At 36.7% G+C, this 19,261-nt stretch overlaps 1 protein-coding gene across 1 annotated transcript; it reads left to right on the forward strand.

The window, feature by feature from the left end:
* The first annotated feature begins 1,407 nt into the window (after positions 1-1,407).
* Positions 1,408-19,020, forward strand: LOC121415489 (decapping and exoribonuclease protein-like). Its single transcript, XM_041608689.1, has 7 exons — positions 1,408-1,456; positions 1,648-1,762; positions 10,601-10,794; positions 11,379-11,586; positions 12,634-12,796; positions 17,006-17,091; positions 18,269-19,020. The coding sequence occupies exons 1-7, from the start codon at positions 1,408-1,410 to the stop codon at positions 18,438-18,440; spliced, it is 987 nt and encodes a 328-aa protein (XP_041464623.1). The 3' UTR covers positions 18,441-19,020.
* The last annotated feature ends 241 nt before the right edge of the window (positions 19,021-19,261 follow it).

Genomic DNA, 19,261 nt, shown 5'->3' on the forward strand with positions numbered 1-19,261 from the left:
CTGTGTATCATCTGCATATCGATGGTACTGGAGTCTATGCCTCTTGATGATGTGAGATATGGGCCAAGTGTTCATGCTGAACAACTGCGGGCCGAGGACAGAGACTTGGGAAACGCCATACTTCAGCGTTGATGAGTCGGATCTGGCACCATCGATGGAAACATAGCTCGTCCTTCCTGTCAGGTACGACCGAAACCATTGTAGTGCGACTCCGCTGATTCCATATAGGTCACTAAGTCGATGGAGAAGAATATTATGGTCGACAGTGTCGAATGCTGCTGAAAGGACCAGTAGAACTAGAAGCAATATCGTCTTTTGATCCATGCCGGAAAATAGATCATTCTGGACTCTGAGGATCGCTGTCTCGACACTATGATTGGCACGATAGGCAGACTGGAATGTATCATGGAGAGAATTATCTGTGATGTAGGAACTCAACTGGTTCATCACGACGCGCTCTAGTGTCTTGCTCAAAAAGCTGAGGTTGGAGATCGGGCGATAATTGTTCATGTTCTCTGGATCCAGTTTTGACTTCTTCAGCACTGGATTAACTTGTGCAACTTTTAAAACTTCTGGGACTTCTCCAGATTGTAAAGAGGTATTAATGATTGATGTCACAATAGGGATCACAGTAGAAGAATAGGATTTGAGCAACAGAGTTGGGATAGGATCAAGATCACATGATTTTGGTGGTGAAGATAATACAATGCGTCGTACCTCATCCTCTGTTACCTCTTCGAAAACCGACAAGTTACTAGGTGATGACAGTATTCCAGCAGAAGGAAGGCTTAGGTCATCAGCAATCTGGTATCCTTGGCGGGTGTTTGAGATCTTTTCATCAAAGAACTTACAAAATTCTTTGGATAGCTGTTCCTTTGACTGGTACTGTGGGAGAGGAGACTTGCTCTTGCGATGAAGGACTTTATCAGCAATACTGAAGAGTCGTCTCTGGTCTTTTGCATTCTCTGTGAACAGGTCATTGTAGTATGTTGACTTTGATTGACGAATGAGTCGATTGACCTTCTGCTTCTGCGATGTATAGTTCTGCCGATGAATCTCAAGTCCAGAGTTTCTCCACAAGGTCTCTAGGCGACGTCTTTCCCGCTTTTCAATATGAAAGCTGCTCTTGAACCATGGAGAATGGGGTCTCAGTACCACTGTACGTGTCTTCATTGGAGCATGACTATCAAAAATATTTCCAAGGATAGTGTTGTACTGCTCAGCTTGTGATGACAATGAGTTAAGTTTGAACTCTGTACTGGTATAAGCTTGGAAGACTTTATACCATCACAGAGAGCCTCCTTACTAATGGCTGATACATTCCTTGTTTTTACTTCAACCTTCTGATTCTGAGGGCGCTAAAGATACAACTTGATGGTTATTGCTGAATGATCAGCTATCCCGTCAATGACATGCAGATCATCGAAAAAGGTTGGGTCTGATTCCTTGGTGATCAGTAAGTCCAGAGTGTGACCTTTTCTATGCGTAGGACAGGTAACACTTTGTCTAAGGTTGTGGCTAGAGAGGAGATTCTAGAAGGCACAAACATTTGCATTTGACGCTGAGTCGACATGAACATTAAAATAACATGTGATGATAATAGTTGATTCAAACATACATCTTCAATAAGTGACTCAAATTCTGCAGTGAACGCATCGAATGAAGAACCAGTTGATCTAGTTGGTGGGCGGTACACTACAACAAGTAGGAGTGATAATGTTGAACTGACAATTTCAGCTGAGAAAACCCCAAAAGACTTGGGGTTAGCGATAAATTCAGGAAAACGCACATTCAGAGTAGATTTGTATAAGAGAGCAAGGCCTCCACCTCGTTTGTTGTTTGTGCGTGGAAAATGCTTGAACGTATAACCTGTACTTGGCGTGATGTCTCCGTTGACAATATCGTCTCTGGTCTTGAGCCAGGTTTCACAAATGGCCACGATATCGATGTTGATTGTCTAACACAAATTCAATAAATTCTGTTGTTTTATTCCGCAGTGACTGAGAATTGATAGAGCAGAAGTTTGCTTGAGTTTTAAAAGGATACACTGTTGGGCAGATATTCCTTTGGTTCACAGGTCGAGATGCAGACCTATGTGTTCTTGATGATACGTGGGGCCTCTCCCGATGATGTTTATGTAAGTGAGATCCAGCCCGTCGACTACGAAGATGAAGCAAGTTAAGTTCTTTTAAAGTCTGAAACACATGTGCATCAACATGTTTGGTACCACATGCATGTCTCAGTGAATGAAGCTCAGCACTGCTGTATTGAAAGGCTGACCTGTGCATCATTAACACTGTGAAAGTCAATGATAATCTCTTCTACCATTGATTATAATCCTTTCACGAAAGACACAGTCCACAGGCAAGATCACTTTTGATTGTTCCCATCTGGGCTGGTTTTACAATAACCATGATAACAAAGGGCTGAAAGTCCACATTGACTCTGTACATAAGAGCTATATCCTTTTGGTTTCTCAAAACCAAGCAGTTGCGCAGAAATTTTCTCTCAAAATTCTGAAAAAAAGTAGGCACCAATCCAGAATGCAAAGTAGTTCACCAGAATCAGTGATTCCACTTGTAACAGTTGACATAGAAATTATATCACAATGCACTGACAAAACAGTTGAAAAATGTGAGATTTTGGAGAGCAAAAATGAAGGCAGCAGCAGCAAAAACAGCGCCCTAGAGGTAATAAGAGCATTTGAATATTGCGATCAATAATGCTGTGGAGTTCCTCATATTGGCAATGCTACAAAGATGTGTGATGTCACCTGTGAACAACTTTCTTCATTATTTTAGTATATATTTCATTTAAACTGCCTTTTTTTATCAAATCTATCAGTATATCATGTGTTCTTTCTACAGGAGGGAATGCAATAAAATTTTTTAAAGAATACTGCATGGATATAGTATGTATCACCATAAGAAAAAGCAGAAAGAGACATTTTGGGTGTATCTTATAGTCCATCAAATGGAAAGTTGTTCACATGTGACATCACACATCTTTGTCGCATATGCCTATGGGAGGATCTCCACAGCATTAGTGCTTTAAATATTCACATGCTTATAACTTTCTCATTATTTGTCCGATTTTTCTAAAACTTTCTTTGTTCTTATTCTTTGATTTTTCCGTTTCGACACAAGCCTACTTGTTCCAAAGGTTTCATTCCCTATAATAGTAGGGCAAGACGAGGTTAAACTGCCTTGTATGCTGATTATCTTATATATATAGATGGGAAGGGTTGGGCATTTTTTAACCTGTTTGAATATTCGAGAATAAATAAATAGATAGATACATAAACAAATGAATAGATAAATAAGTTTATAAATAAATAATAAATAGATAAATAAATAATAACTAAATAAATCAGTCCCCTGGGAATAGCATGTTACTTATTTAATTCATAATGTGTTTAATGCATTTTAACTTAAGTTACTGTCTTTTTTGACGAAATACTATTTTGTTTCTGTTTATCTGTTCATAATCTTTGAATTGTATATTTGAAAATTGAACAATATCACAGTATTTTGTATATAAAATTTATTGTATGAATTTGATTTGGATTCATTTTTTGTTGGTGATTGGTACCCCCCCCCCCCCCTCCCACCATTATTACACGACCTATACGCAACAGGCCCGTCTTTAGAAGAGCTACAATTAAATGTATGGAAATCCATGCAGTGTCATACTTTTTTTCGACAGGAGATTTGTACAATCTCTTAACAAAGAGTCACCCTAACTTTTCAAGAAAGCAATTTGGCAATTCTTTGAAAAGTATTTTATTTTCAAAAATTAAAGTTTAAGCTTCTTGATTTTAAGCTGCATATTCAAAAAGAGCAATGTCTTAAGTTTCATGAAATAAACGTTTTCAAGATTTAACAGTTTATCATGCTCATTTGCATAAATACAACATATATGATAATAAAATATGAAAATCATACATTAAACAGCATATGGATTGTGAATGCTGGTTTCCCAAATTTTATAATGTCAAAATATGACTCTACTTCCTCTAAATTTAAATGGAAAACAAAAGTGCCTATTGTATCATACACTTTAATGAATGGTGCGCTTGAACATGTCACCTCCGAAAGGGACTTGGGTGTTGTAATTGATGATAAACTCAGTTTTGAAGAACACATGCAATCAAAGATAAACAAGGCCAACAGGCTTAAGGGCTTGATCAGACGAACTTTTGTTTAACTAGACAAAAATAACTTTGCTCTGTTATATAAGTCGCTTGTCCGACCACAAGTTGAGTATGCCCATGCTGTGTAGAACCATGGACCTATGGAACCCTGTACTGAAGAAACATATACATGCATTAGAGAACGTACAAAGAAGGGCAACAAAATTAGTCCCCTGAATTAAGGAAGCTTACCTATTCACAACGACTTAAACAGTTAAAAATCCCAACTCTGGCGTATCGAAGAGTTAGGGGTGATATGATTGAAACATATAAACACTTTAGTACAGCCATTCTCAATTACTTTTTTTGAAGCGCCACATTTCTTTTTGAGAATCTGTAATGCTCCACTAGCCATTACGCAAACCAGCAATGTATCAGCGGAGGGGGTTCAGAGGCCCCTGGTGGGGGTCGAGGGGGCAGAGCCCCCAGAAATTTTGGAATATGAGGCCTTTTTAATTTCCCAGAGGGGCTCTAATTACTATCAACAGAAGAAATACAAATGCCAACAAACTACACAATATTAATATTTAAAAAAAATGACCAGTGATTTTTTCAAAACATACCAATGATACCACTAGATCAGACTGTTCTGCACCAGATCTATTGGCTGAAGCAAGTGGCGTAATGAGTAAAAAAAATGAGGGGGCTTGATATGGCAGCTGAAGCAAAAATGTTGAACTTTTCAATACAAATATCTATATTTTGACATTATATTAAGAAAATAATACAATATTCCACTCTTTCCATTTCCTTTTCTTCCCCTTTCTCCTTTGTTTTTTCTTGGCCATGAAACACTTGGGGGCCGGCCCCCAATCCCCACCCCATCTGTACGCCAGTGGTTAAGTTACGTTCCCCGATTTTGCAAGGGATGAATATTAGGCGTTGTGCTGCACTAACGTCCCAACTGCCCCCCCCCCCCCGCTCTCTCTCTACAACTCACATGCAGTATCATTCATTCAGTTCATGTCAAGCAAGAGTGCATGCAGGCAATCACAGCAGGCAATGCATCTGAGCATACATGTATTTCACTTTTACAACTTCGGATTTTAATCGGCTCCGGAAACAGAGTTTCCACTTGTTATGTCCTAAATTCATAATCTTTTATGATCAGGATGTTCTTTGAATATCACCCGGAATATCATATTATTTGATGTTTAACTCTTAACCAAAACGTATACTCTGGAAATGCAAAATTTCTCACCGTTGAAATAGAAATCCTACAATTCAATTAGCAATAAGTATCAAGTAAAGAGTTTTTGTTTTCTCTTTGTATTAAAATGATCACCAAAATCTTATTTCCAGGTTACTAGTAGATACATTTTTTCTCCCCAATTTTTCCTTATTTTTACTTTTTTATGATACCGGCTCCCAAGCACCACTCCACAAGGTTCGGAGCGCCACAAGTGGCGCGCGCGCCACCATTTGAGAACCCATGCTTTAGTAGTTATGATCAATGTACAAAACTTAATCTAGAAGAAAAACATATTGAGCATACCAGATATCACAGTAAAAAATTGTTCATACCAAGGACAAAGACCCAAAAATATAGGAATTATTTTTATGTTAGAATACGTAAGACATGGAACAGCCTAAATAATGATGTTGTCACTGCCCCAAGTGTGCACAGTTTTGAAGCTGCCCTGGATAGATGCTGGGAAAACGAGCCAATAAAATATGACTATGAAAGCCCTGTTCACGGAAGTGAGCCAGCCATCTTGAGGAGGAAAAACCTAGAACTGAATACAGAGGCATAACATGCCTACATTCAGATACTTCCCTAGGTATCCATAGGTATAATTAACAAAAGAAATTAATTACCTTCAAATGTCACACATGTGTCCTCAAGCTCTGGTATTAGCATCATTTTTTTCTCAAAAGCTAAATCTAGGTTACCTTGCATCTCACCAAATATGAACTCATAATAAGTGTTAATAAGATTGACAATTGGTCACGAGTGTAACTTACAATGTTTTTGCTTGAAAACAAATCATGCTCTTGCAGGAATGACTGGACTCTTTAACCCTCTCTAGCTAATCAAGGCTTTGCTTGATCAATTTCTATAAAGCGAGTGATCACAAACATGAATCACAAATCAAAATAAAAACAAAAGATATTATGTGTAAGATATTACGTGTAAGTGCTGCTTTTTATCTGGTGGCATTATCAACATCATATCTTGACAGGTTAAGATTTTGAAATGGCATAACTTCATTAGTAAATTATATCGTGGGTTCGAATCCTAGCCATGGTGTGTTTTCCTTCAGCAAGAAATTTATCCACAATTTGCTGCACTCGACCCAGGTGAGGTGAATGGGATACCCGGCAGGATTATATCCTTGAATGCACTGAGCGCCGGTGATGGTAGCTCGAGCTAAAGCCGGGGCAATGCTAGCAGCACTTTGTATCCTCAGGCAAAAAGCGCTTTATGAATACAGCTATTATTATTATTATTATTATTAATTTTAAGAACTCTGTTCATGAAACTTGGACATCAACATCATGTTTTAATTAACATAAGTTTCAGGTCGCATTAGGTCACTTTGACCTTGTGGACATGTAATTTCAGGTATTGAAAACTTAACCAAGGTTAAGATTTTGATTTTCCAAGTCCCTATTCCATGAATATGATTTTTTTTTTTTTTGCCCAGGAACATTTTTTTTAAAGATGTTGACTATAAACCAGTAGAATGCTTCTGGCGATCTCGCCTGCATGACATGATCCTATATAGCAGCAATGCTGACTTTGAAAACAACTTTTGAATAATTATTCACAATAAACACCATTCATAATGATACTAAACTTTAAGTTCACTGACCCTGAAATAACCATTGATCTTGATCATTCGCCTAAGACTCCTGCAAGACGATCAGTGATAATGACCCTCAGTATGTCAATTTTTCGTGAACAAGATCCATACACTTCCAAAGTTATGATGGCAATTCAACAAATATCCTCAACCTTGCCAAAGATAATTGACCTTAAATGACCTTTGAAATTGATCATGTGACCTGAAACTCACGAAGGATGTTCAATGATACTTGATTATACTCTGATGTTCAAGTTTCATGAAATAGATCTTTATACTTTCAAAGTTATGGTAATAATTAAACAAGTGGAATGCCTCTGGCCGTCTCACCTGCATCACGCGGTTCAATATAGCAGCAGTGCTGACTTTGAATACTACTCTAACTCGCACAAGATGTTCAGTGATACATGGTTACTCTTATGTCCACTTTTTATGAACGAGACCAATAAACTTACAGAGATATGATGGTTATTCAACGAAAAACCCCAACATGGCCAAAGTTCATTGACCTTACATGACCTTTGACCTTGATCATGTGACCTGAAACTCGCACAGGATGTTCAGTGATACTTGATTACTCTTATGTACAAGTTTCATGAATCAGATCCATAAACTTTCAAAGTTTTGATGGTAATTCAACAGATACACCCAGTTCGGCGAAATTTCATTGACCTTTGACCTTGGTCATGTGACCTGAAACGCGCACAGGATGTTCAGTGATATTTGATTACTCATATGTCCAAGTTTAATGAACTAGACTAATAAACTTTCAAAGTTATGATGGTAATTCAACAGATACCCCCGATTCAGCCAAAGTTCATTGACCCTAAATGACCTTTGACCTTAATCATGAGACCTGAAACTTGCACAAAATATTCAGTGATGCTTGATTACTATTATGTCCAAGTTTCATAAATCAGATCCATAAACTTTCAAAGTTATGATGGGAATTCAACAGATATCCCCAATTCGGCCAAAGTTCATTGACCCTAAATGACCTTTGACCTTGGTCATGTGACGTGAAACTCATGCAGGATGTTCAGTGATACTTGATTAACCTTATGTCCAAGTTTCATGAACTAGGTCTATATATTTTCTAAGTTATGATGACATTTCAAAAACTTAACCTCAGGTTAATATTTCGATGTTGATTCCTCCAACATGGTCTAAGTTCATTGACCCTAAATGACCTTTGACCTTGGTCATGTGACATGAAACTTTAATAGGATGTTCAGTAATACTTGATTAACCTTATGGCCAAGTTTCATGAACTAGAACCATATACTTTCTAAGTTATGATGTCATTTCAAAAACTTAACCTCAGGTTAAGATTTGATGTTGACGCCGCCGCCGTCGCCGCCGCCGTCGGAAAAGCGGCGCCTATAGTCTCACTCTGCTTCGCAGGTGAGACAAAAACAACCCTCCAACATGGCAAAAGTTTATTGACCCTAAATGACCTTTGACCTTAGTTATGTGACCTAAAAATCAGACAGGATGTTTAGTGATACACCATTACCCTTATGTCTAAGTTTCATGTACTACATCCATACACTGTCAGAGTTATGATAGCATTTCAAAAACTGAATCTTGGTTAAACCTGTATGTCACACGTGACCCTCTAAAATGTCACGTGACCAGACAATATGAAATAAAATAATAAACTCTCCTCAAAAAAGTTCTGAATTTGATCGATGATCCCTCTTCGGTTTTAGTACATATCATTGTGTAATTAATATCAATAAATAGATCATTTAATTTTCTTTAAAATTATACCCTTACATAAAGAACAATCGGCGCTGCCAGAGTTCTTAACCGGCGCCGATCAAGGATAATCAGCGCCATCTATTATCTAAATCGGCGCCATCTGGTTATAAATCCGCGTCTCCTGGTTCTTAATCGGTGCCAGTCGATTATAAATTGCCGCTGTCTGAATCTTACGTGACGTCGGAAAAAATAATCAGCACTACTTGTTTAAATCGGCGCCGGTCAAGACAAATCGGCGCTGCCTTTGTCTTAACCGGCGCCACCTAAATTTGAATCGGCGCCGGTCAAGAATGATCAGCGTCCCCTGATTCCAATAAATTGGCGCCAGTAGAATAATGAAGAAGGGCCTATGGCCAACCAAATCTAGATCGGCACCGGTCAAGCGGCACCTGGTTATACATTTTATTGTTAAATGGTCGTAACGAATAACAAAGCTTATCGCATGCCCTTACAGAGTGGATTGGGGCGGGACAGTTGCCCACAGATGTCATGAAATCTTTAATTTGTTCTGTAAAAATCCCAAAATAATACAAAAGTGTAGAGCACATCATTTAATTTGATGCTTTAGTAGGAAAGAGGTCAGTCACCTTTCTTCTTTACACATTCCACATTGTGCCACCTCTTTGGCCTTTAGTGTAAGACAGCTACTATAGTGTTTTATGAAGATGATTCGATATTTTAGTCCAAAACTTTGCTAAAACCCGTTGCTTATACCAGGAGCGTATAATTACGCAACCAGACGTATATTCGTTAGATCTTAAACCACTAAATATAATTTTCAATGTATAAATACAGTTTGTCAATACCTTTGTTTTAACGTTTAAATGTTTACGCCACAAAATTTGATTATTTTCATCTTCCATTAAGTGAGATATTATTCATCTGATCACTCTGGAAGAAGTTTAAAACAAAGATAACGATATCTATAAAACTGGAGATCTATTTCCAAAGCTCTGTCTTGAAGGATCTCTTTCTGAATTCTGGTCATAAGCATTATATCCAGTTTCATCAAAGTAATTAGATAAAAATTACTCATCATTTAGAATCACATTATATATAAATACCAAATTTATGTATATAGGCCTCATGTACATGAAAATTGAATGATAATATATATATACCTGGATTGGTGATGTATTCCAAATGCTTCATGATGTAGCATCATTGTGTAGGGGGGGGGGGGCAAACATATCGTTTCGCCCTCCCCCAATAATTCCGTATGTGCAAAAATACAATAAGATGGAATGTTACACAGAAATCAGCAAACGTGATTGAGCTAAACAACTCGTGATTCCTGATCAGCTGTTGTGAAAACACATTTCTTTCCTTTAAAACTATGAAAAATGTGCAATTGTGAGATGTGCACCAAATACTTTTGTAGCTCGGTCCGTTTACTCTATCGTTTTTTATTTTTTTCAAATATATGTTCGACATTTTGAAAAGAGTATTTAACAGGGTCAGACTTTTTCGACATTTTCTTTTATGGCGCCGGTGAAGTGCAAAAATATGTGCGCCGCTCGGCAGTGCGGCACCCCTCCTCCCCTTTCGCCAAAAGCTGGATCCGCCTATGAAGAATGGCCTAAATGATATATGAATAAACAGCATTATCTAGGAAATATTTTAAACAAACATGCATTTTAGATGTTGACGTTGCTTTTCATGGCTGTGGTTGATCGCATCAATCGCAAATCTTTGTAATCAAGACGGGGCCTTACAGAAGGCACTGGAATATGTCTAGACCTATATGCATTTGTCCAGAGTGGTATTATATTCCCGGTATTATATTACTTCGTAGTAATTAATTTAGGGCATAATTTCCTTCTTTTTTACAAAATAGACTGGATATCGATTTCTTTGGTCAACGCGGTGTGTTCTGTCGTCTTCTTCGTGCAGTTGAGACTCCTGATCGCATGGAAATTCTCGTCACTCTTTGTAATGGTACCTACTATATGGAAACGTTCAAAGTCAAACCCACATCTGCGGTAGACGCGAATTACTGCTTTAAGAATTTTAAGAGACACTTGGCACTTGGTAAGATGATGTATATTATCATAATTCTCTCAAAAATCCTTTATTTATGTTGGAAATACGCGTTTATTTGAAGAAACCCCTCCCCGACCCCCCCCCCCCCGTGATAATTATACATACTGAATTCCATAAATAATATAGTTAAATACATTAAACAAGCAATAAAAACAACAACAACAGGAAATATCTTACTAAAGGTCCTTCCATCCAGAACTTTGTCATCAAAGTCTAGGTCTTTTACGACCCAACTGAATATAAGACGATGAAGGAAGAGAAGAAAAAGAAGCCTGAAGAAGAGGAACAAGAAAAAGAAGAAGAAGAAAACGAAGGAGAAGAAAAAGGAGGAGGAGGAGAAGAAGAAGAATATGACCGGGGAATATGAAGAGCCTGGAGCAGAATAAGGATGAGGAAATGAGGGAAATGAAGCGATAGGAGAAGGAAAGCTTGTAACCATATTTTGGGATCAAGTCATATATTTGATTTTCATCCAAATTGTATTTGTATAATTGTATATGTATCAAATGTTTTTATTTTATCGTGGAAATAAATTATTTATCTCAAATCATTATTTCAATCATGATTTCTAGTCGAGGGAGCACACCCAGATATTAACTTATCCGATGACAGTTATTATTCAGCTGTTATGAAGACTCAATGTGAGCGGTATAAACTGATACTAAGCTACGGGGTCGATGCCGAACGGGATAATCCCGACTTAGTGCCTCCTGGAAACTACATTGATATCAAGACAAGATATCAAATCAATTCTGAACAGAACAAGAACAATTTTAGGAGGTAACTAATTTGTATATACCAATGGAAAATCCCCACTATGTACATGATGTATGGTATACTATACAGAAGACCCCTCTCTTAAAGGAGAAGTCCACCCCAACAAAAAGTTGATTTGAATAAAAAGAGAAAAATCCAACAAGCATAACACTGAAAATTTCATCAAAATCGGATGCAAAATAAGAAAGTTATGACATTTTAAAGTTTCGCTTAATTTCACAAAATAGTTATATGCACATCCTGTCTGGTATGCAAATAAGGAGACTATGACGTCATCCACTATTTCTTTTGTATTTTATTATATGAAATATTCTAATTTTCTTCTTATTGTCAATGATACAATGATTAATTCCTCACTGAACATGTGGAATTAGCATTGTTTAATACTATATTGTTCAGTCAAGTTGGTCCTTATTGTCAAATCTATTAAAAAAATGAAATATTGTATAATTCAAACAATAAAAAACAAAAGAATAGTGAGTGATGGACATCGTCGACTGACTCACCTAGTTGTGCATAACGCTGTTTTGTGAAAATAAGCGAAACTTTAAAATGTCATAACTTTCTTATTTTACATCCGATTTTAATGAAATTTTCAGCAGTATGCTAGTTTGATTTTTCTCTATTTATTCAAGTCAGCATTTTCCTGGGGTGGAATTGACCTTTAAATGGATTATGTTTCGGACAAAATGACTGAAATTATGGTGTGTCCACTGCGTTGTCTATCATGTCTATTCTTAAATACTTAGGAAGATGCCGAAACATTTGGTAAGGGATTTAATATACTCGATAAATAAAGATTTTGTTTTACAGAAACCATATTGTTAAGTAATGGCCAGTTTTGCATTTAGAAAATATATGTTTATAGTTAATTTGGACGTGGAAGACAGGGGCTTAAAATCATTGGTTGGTCATGCCGCTTCCTATAAGAAAGTATTTGCATATTAAAATGTCGAAAATGTTAAATTTCTCAATATCTTATTATTGTAATTTGGTAGGAAACCTTTAAATACAAGTACACCAGAAAGTACTGTTTCCTCCCAAATACAGGTATACCACTCTTAAGTGGTGGTCCCAGGCAGTAATTGCTGGAATTCCTGAGGTGATATGTGGGTGGCGAGAGAATAAGAAGGAACAAGTCATTCTTTCCTCCGTAGAGCTAATGAAAACGGAACACCTTCCTCTCAGAGCACCCATGATGACCAGTGGAAGGGTAAGAATATATTCCTAAATCATTTATATTTTGTTGATTTTTTTCTCTGATTTCCCAGCAAATCATTACCTCGGTATGTGTTTATTCCTATTAATTACATATCATTATGTATTTGCCTATTTACACAATCAATATCTCAGTCACATTTCCCCTACGGCGGCCTTACGGCGATTTGAAAACAGCCGTTTATTTTATTTTTTTTGTACCAGCTACAAGATATAAATTTAGGTAGTTTGAATAACGCCTCTGACAGTCTCGCCTGCATATTACGCGATTTGATATAGCAGCAGTGCTGATTTTGAAAACAGCTATTGAATGATTACTCAAAAATTAAACAAAATCCCCTAACACGGCCAAAACTCATTGACCTTAAATGAACTTTGACCTTAGTCTTTTGACCTGAAACGCGCACAGAATTTACATGGAAAGATGGATGCTCTTATCATGCTTATGTCCAAGTTTCATGAATTAGATCCACAAAATTTAAAAGTTATGATGACAATTCCACAAATACCCAACTTGGCCAAAGATCATTGACCCTGATATGTGACCTTAGTCATGTGGCCTGAAACTCAGAATGTTTAGTAATACTTGATTACCCTTTGTCCTAGTTTCATTAACTAGGTCAATATACTTTCTAAGTTATGATGACATTTAGAAAAACGTAACAAATACTTCTAACACGGCCAAAAATCATTGACCTTAAATGAGCTTTGACCTTGGTCATGTGACCTAAAACGCACAGAATATTTAGGGATACATGGTTGATCTTATGTACGATTTTCATTTAATTAGATCCATAAAATTACAAAGTTATGATGGCAATTCCACAAATTCCCCCTACTTGGCCAAAATTCATTGACCCTAAGTGACCTTTGACCTCAGTCATGTGACCTAAAGCTCAGGATATTTAGTAATACTTGATTAAGTATGTCCAAGATTCATTAACTAGGTCCATGTACTTTGGTTCCCACACCATGGTCTAAGTTCATTGACTCTAAATGGCCTTTGAGCTCGGTCACGTGACCTGAAACTCAAACAAGATGTTCAGTAATACTTGACCACCGTTAAGGCATACCCTTTTCCTTAATAATTAATTTCCCTGTTTATCTTGAATATTGTGGTTATTATTGCAAATGTTAAATTATCATTCATACATTATATGCGCTATGGTACTTTTTGTTTTTAACGCCTCTAGATATCCATTGTTATTGGATTGCCTGCAAAATTAAGAACTGAAATTATAAAAGTCTTTTCATAAATATTTTTTCTCTGTTTCTTAGACCAACTTCTGTCTCTTAAATAATTAATTTTGTTTCATCAAAGTCAGGTGGTTCTGATGATATAGCCCCTAGGGTTGTTAAGGAATGTATTCATTACTTTTGTTGAACCATTATGTGTTATTCTTATTAACTCTTTATTTCTTGGAATAGTTCCATCGAAGTTAAAGGTAGCTAAGGTTGTTCCCGTTTTCCAAAAAAAGATGACAAAAAGAATATTGTTAATTACAGATCTAGCTCTTTTGATTATGTTTTCTAAGATCTTGGAGAAAATTGTTCACAAGCGGTTAAATGAGTTTTTGTTGAGAAGAAACAGTTTGGTCCCTCAGCAATTTGTTTTTTTTCCGTGTAAACAATTCTCTACTAGCATGGGTTTTTTCAACTTATTAAATAGTATTCTAGAATCATTTGATAATGGTATTTTTTACCTTGGAATTTTCCTTGATTAGTCAAAGGCATTTGATACGATTGACCATGTCATCCTTCTCAGTAAACTTGAGCACTAAGGAGTACGCGGAGTAGCACTGGCTTGGTTCATACTACATGATTATACTCAATAGTCATGGTTGATGGCGTAAAATCACAATCTGGTAATATTCACTACGGTGTGCCCCAGGGGTCGGTACTCGGTTCTTTATTATTTTAATCGACATCAATGATATCATTAACTCATCATATATATTTTTGTAGTCTCTGTTTGCTGATGACACCAGTTTGTTATTCTCTCATAAAAACGTTGTTATTATGTCAGTCGCGAATATAGAAATAAAAAGTTACTAGCTTGGTTCTGTTGTAATAATAATAATAATTGGCATTTATATAAGCGCTTTATGAATCTACGACTGTTCAAAGCGCTTCACAATTATTATTACCCGGCCACTGGATTCATAGCATTTCAAGCAGCCTGTTACGCGCACACTTGCTAAACCAACCACAATGACGGTTGTTTCCTACCGGTACCCAATTAGCACATGGGTGATAGTGGCAATGTGTGGATTGACGCCTTGCCAAAGGGCGCTAGGCCATGGTGGGATTCGAACACACGACCCTCTGATTTTAGGGCGAGAGTCATAATTGCTACACCACGGCGCTTCCACCAATAGTAAACATTTGCTGAATGTCAAAAAACTAAATGTATTATTTTTCGATCAAGAGGCAAAACTATTCCAGAAACAGTGGATAATCTCGATGATAATCTCGAGGTCATAATGTTGCTCGTAGTGAGCATGTTCAATTTCTATGAGTAATTATCGATGAGCATTTGACTTGGAAACCCCACTTAGAGTCAGTGTGTACAATGGTTTCTCGAGGTGTTGGTGTTATATGTAGATTAAGATGTGTTTTACCTGAGGGTAATTTAAGAACTTTATATACCAGCATTGTGCTTTCCTACCTGACATACTGCAATATTGCATGGGGCGATAATTTTAAGACTTAAATTGACAAACTAAAGAATAGTTTTACAGAAGAAAATTTTGAGGCTTATCACCGATTCAACTTTCAGACATCCTAGTAAACCCTAATTCCTTCAGTTAAAGTCGCTTCACTTGATGAGTTAGTTGCACTTAATTGTTTGATTTTAATGTTTTGTCTTCATTTTCGTCGGCAAATTTGCCACCTTAGACATCTTCCCCCTTAATTCCCAAATACATAATTACAATACACGTCAACAAAATCTTATCCACCGACCTTATGTAAGAACTGATGTTTCCTTGAATTCTTTCATAACATCTTGTATTAAAAGTGGAACCAGTTGCCTGCTGATATTAGGAACTGTAGTACTCCTTAACGGTTTAAAGTACAATGTTAAATATATCTCTTTGATAATCTGGGTTAAATCAAGTATAAAAATGTTGTTCTATAAAACTACGAGTTATCACGTCGCTGGCCAGCCTAGTCGTGTGTGTGCGCGCGTGTGAGGGTGTGTGTGTGGGTGCGTATGTGTTGCATATTTGTTTTTCTTTTTCTCTTTTTTCTGTACATATCTGCATTTTATTCTTATTATGTACAGTATTTTCCTTTACTTTTTACGACTCATTTATTGTCTGATTTTATAGGCCCCACTCACAAGCTCTGCTTTTTAGGGGTCTTCGAAAGCCTATCATGTATATTTATCATTTTGTATTGTCTGTTCATTGATTTGTACAAATATGTGTGGTTTTTTAATAAATTAAACTTAAACTTGAAAATATACTAGTTATGATGACATTTCCAAAAAACTTAACCTTGGTTAAGATTTTAATGCTGACGACGCGGCCGCCTCTTTTGCCGTTGGAAAAGCGGCGCCCATATAGTCTCTGCTATGCAGTCGAGACAAACATGACAAAAACGACTGTTTTTGAATCGCTGCACGGCCACCGTACGGGAAATGTGACTAAGGTATAATTTATTACACTTGTCATGACAAGTACAAAAGTTTATATTGCCTAAAAACTTATACTGCAGGCGATTACACCCCCACACACGCACATTTCCGCCACCCCTGTATCATGCTATGTCAAGTCCTGGTAGATATCGGGTGTGACGATGATGAATGTATGACGTTAATAACAATAAAAATCATGGAACAATTAATAATGGTATCGTTAATGAAATGGATATTATTTTTTTAAGAAAATATATTTTTGAAATGCAATTAGCAGTGATGAGATTATGAAAATTAATAAAACTGATTGAAATGAAAACAATGATAATCATCATCATTATCATCGCCGTAATCATCATTACTACAACGTAGACCACAAGGGCCTACACCATCATACGTATTCCCTGAAGAGCGTGGTTAGTTTCTGACACAGAATGTTGGAAGATGAGGGAGAGTCGGGATGGGGCGGGGTAGTTAACAATCGAATAGAACCTTTCAACTTATGATGACCCCCCTGTTTTATTCTTTATTTTCATTCATTTTCATTACGTTGTTCTTTTGCAGAGATTCTGGGAGGCCGATGCATGTTTTGAAACTTTTCAAACTCTCCTTGATAACATCAAGGACTTGATCAAAGAAGATGACCCGAGGTAAATGATAATGACGTCTTGATATATCACCAAAAGACAGAAAATAAATTATGGTTGGCATATTAGTCGCCTTAACCTAAAGCTTTTCTATCCGTATACCATGCTTTCTTGAAGCATGCTATTTAACCTCTTCTATCTCATTTATGAATTCATTCAGTTTGATGCTTATTTTTGAATAAGACGTATCTTTGGGACCTATACCTTCTCCAATAACCCCTTATTTTTATTCATGTGATTTTCTCCTGAATCACGTGTTTATTAACAAAAATTTTCTTATTCCGAATGGGGCCCCAAGAGCATGATAACATCCAATAATACTGGACAATGCTTCCTAAGAACTGAATGATAAATTGTAGTAAAAAATGCTTCACTGCAGGGATGTTATTCACAGTGCATATCACATTAATTATAGCCTTCTATTGGAACTGGATCTCACAGACACCTGACCTCACTATTCACAAGCCATGGAGATACGAAATACATGCTTTTTTTTATTTGCCTATCTGTTTTTAACACTTTGTCTGTTTACAGCCGCAGTGGGATATTTGCCTTTGATAGGCCGTTTGCCTTCATGTCCTTTGTTGAATTCCACACATTTGTATTTGTTTTCTCTGTATTTTGCTTGATCCTATAAATATGTTATTACTGTAATTATATGAATTGTCATTTGATGCAAAGGTGAAATGAATATAATTGAAATGAAATTTTTTCTCTGAACATTTAAGGAGCTAAAAACACAACAAACACAAACACACAATATGTAATAGAAGAAAAAAATAGGAACGAATAAATCCGAATAAATAAATCCGAATACACAATGGCCCGTATTCTGAACTTCGGATTAGTGATCTAAAGTTGTGGTTTAACTATGGATAGCTAATGAGTGCACAAATCCACTTTAACTCATTTGACACTCAAATTGTTCATAATTGCCTGTGAAAAATAACTTTAGTATTTTTCCTCATTAGGAAACGAAATAGTAAACATAAGAAATATACAATATTAACGGATTTTTTGAAATTTTGGCTTCTCATAATTTTAGCACAGAGTTAGACCGTGGTCTAACTTAAACCTGACTTCAAAATACGGGCCATAATGCGTGTAATATGCTATACATCAATAATCAAAACAAAAAAGAGTAATGTTTGATTGTACTTTATGTTGTTGTTTTGCTAAGAATCGTCCACCGTCTGGAGCTGCCCGAGGTGATGAAGGGAAAGGGTGTAAAGAAGAGACTTCAAGCTAGAAGATTCAAACTTCTGGAGAAACGCCAAGATGATTACGCCATTCTACCAGAATGGTACCTACGTGAAGTCTTGTGGATCGAAAATCGTGAATCCAAGCAATGATTACAGACAGCAAGGATATAGGGAATCTTGAAGAGCATTGCCCCGAGATTACCGACAACCAGGATCTATAGAGATTCTTGAAGATCATGACTCCAAGACATGATTTCAGACATTTAGCCTTTAAATATTAATGTTTTAACACTCAAGAAGAGAAATACCCACCACTGTGTCTTTCCTATCTAGAAGTAATGAGGAGATTCATAGATATCAAAACAAATTAAATTAGGAAATTTAAATTACAAGCACTGCTTTTAATAGTTTACCCTACACATCCTCAGCTTATTGATAAATCTGTCCCCAATATGAAACATTCAAATCAGTGGCGTACCGTGGGTCACGGCATGGGGGGGGGGGGCACCAGCAAAAATTTGGAGTCACTTAGGGCGCGCTCAGTTGCCAGGTATACTGACCTTAAAGAGACATTTCAAGGACATACAGTGCCATTAAACGGATATGTACCTCACTGATTACATAATGCGAGCGCAAAGTGCGAGCTGTGAATTTTTGATATTCAGACCTGAAAAGGGGCATTATAAGCAATTTGTTTGTAATTAGTACCTCTCGCTAAACAAACAATGCTAGCGCGAAGCTCGAGGTGAAAGTTTTGTATATATTGACCCCAAACAGGGACATTTTAAGGAATATATTTTAGGAATCCATTAAGAGTATACATATCTCATCATAGTCATCTAATACTTTAATGCCATCCTTTTCTGATTTTGTTAGAATTACATCTAAACACATGAAGCACATTTTGTTGTCATAGTCATGCGCATCTCACTAATAAAATACTGCGAGCGCGAAGTGCGAGCTGAAAATTT

The sequence above is a fragment of the Lytechinus variegatus genome, chromosome 5, assembly GCF_018143015.1.
Source record: "Lytechinus variegatus isolate NC3 chromosome 5, Lvar_3.0, whole genome shotgun sequence".
Lineage (NCBI taxonomy): Eukaryota > Metazoa > Echinodermata > Echinoidea > Temnopleuroida > Toxopneustidae > Lytechinus > Lytechinus variegatus.

Excerpts from the sequence above, each read along its gene's own strand:
- LOC121415489 (XM_041608689.1), top strand. The coding sequence starts at position 1,408 with ATGACATGCAGATCATCGAAAAAGGTTGGGTCTGATTCCTTGGTGATC. Across the intron at positions 11,587-12,633 it reads AACAAGAACAATTTTAGGAG|GTATACCACTCTTAAGTGGT; the intron begins GTAACTAATTTG and ends TCCCAAATACAG. Across the intron at positions 17,092-18,268 it reads ATCAAAGAAGATGACCCGAG|AATCGTCCACCGTCTGGAGC; the intron begins GTAAATGATAAT and ends TGTTTTGCTAAG.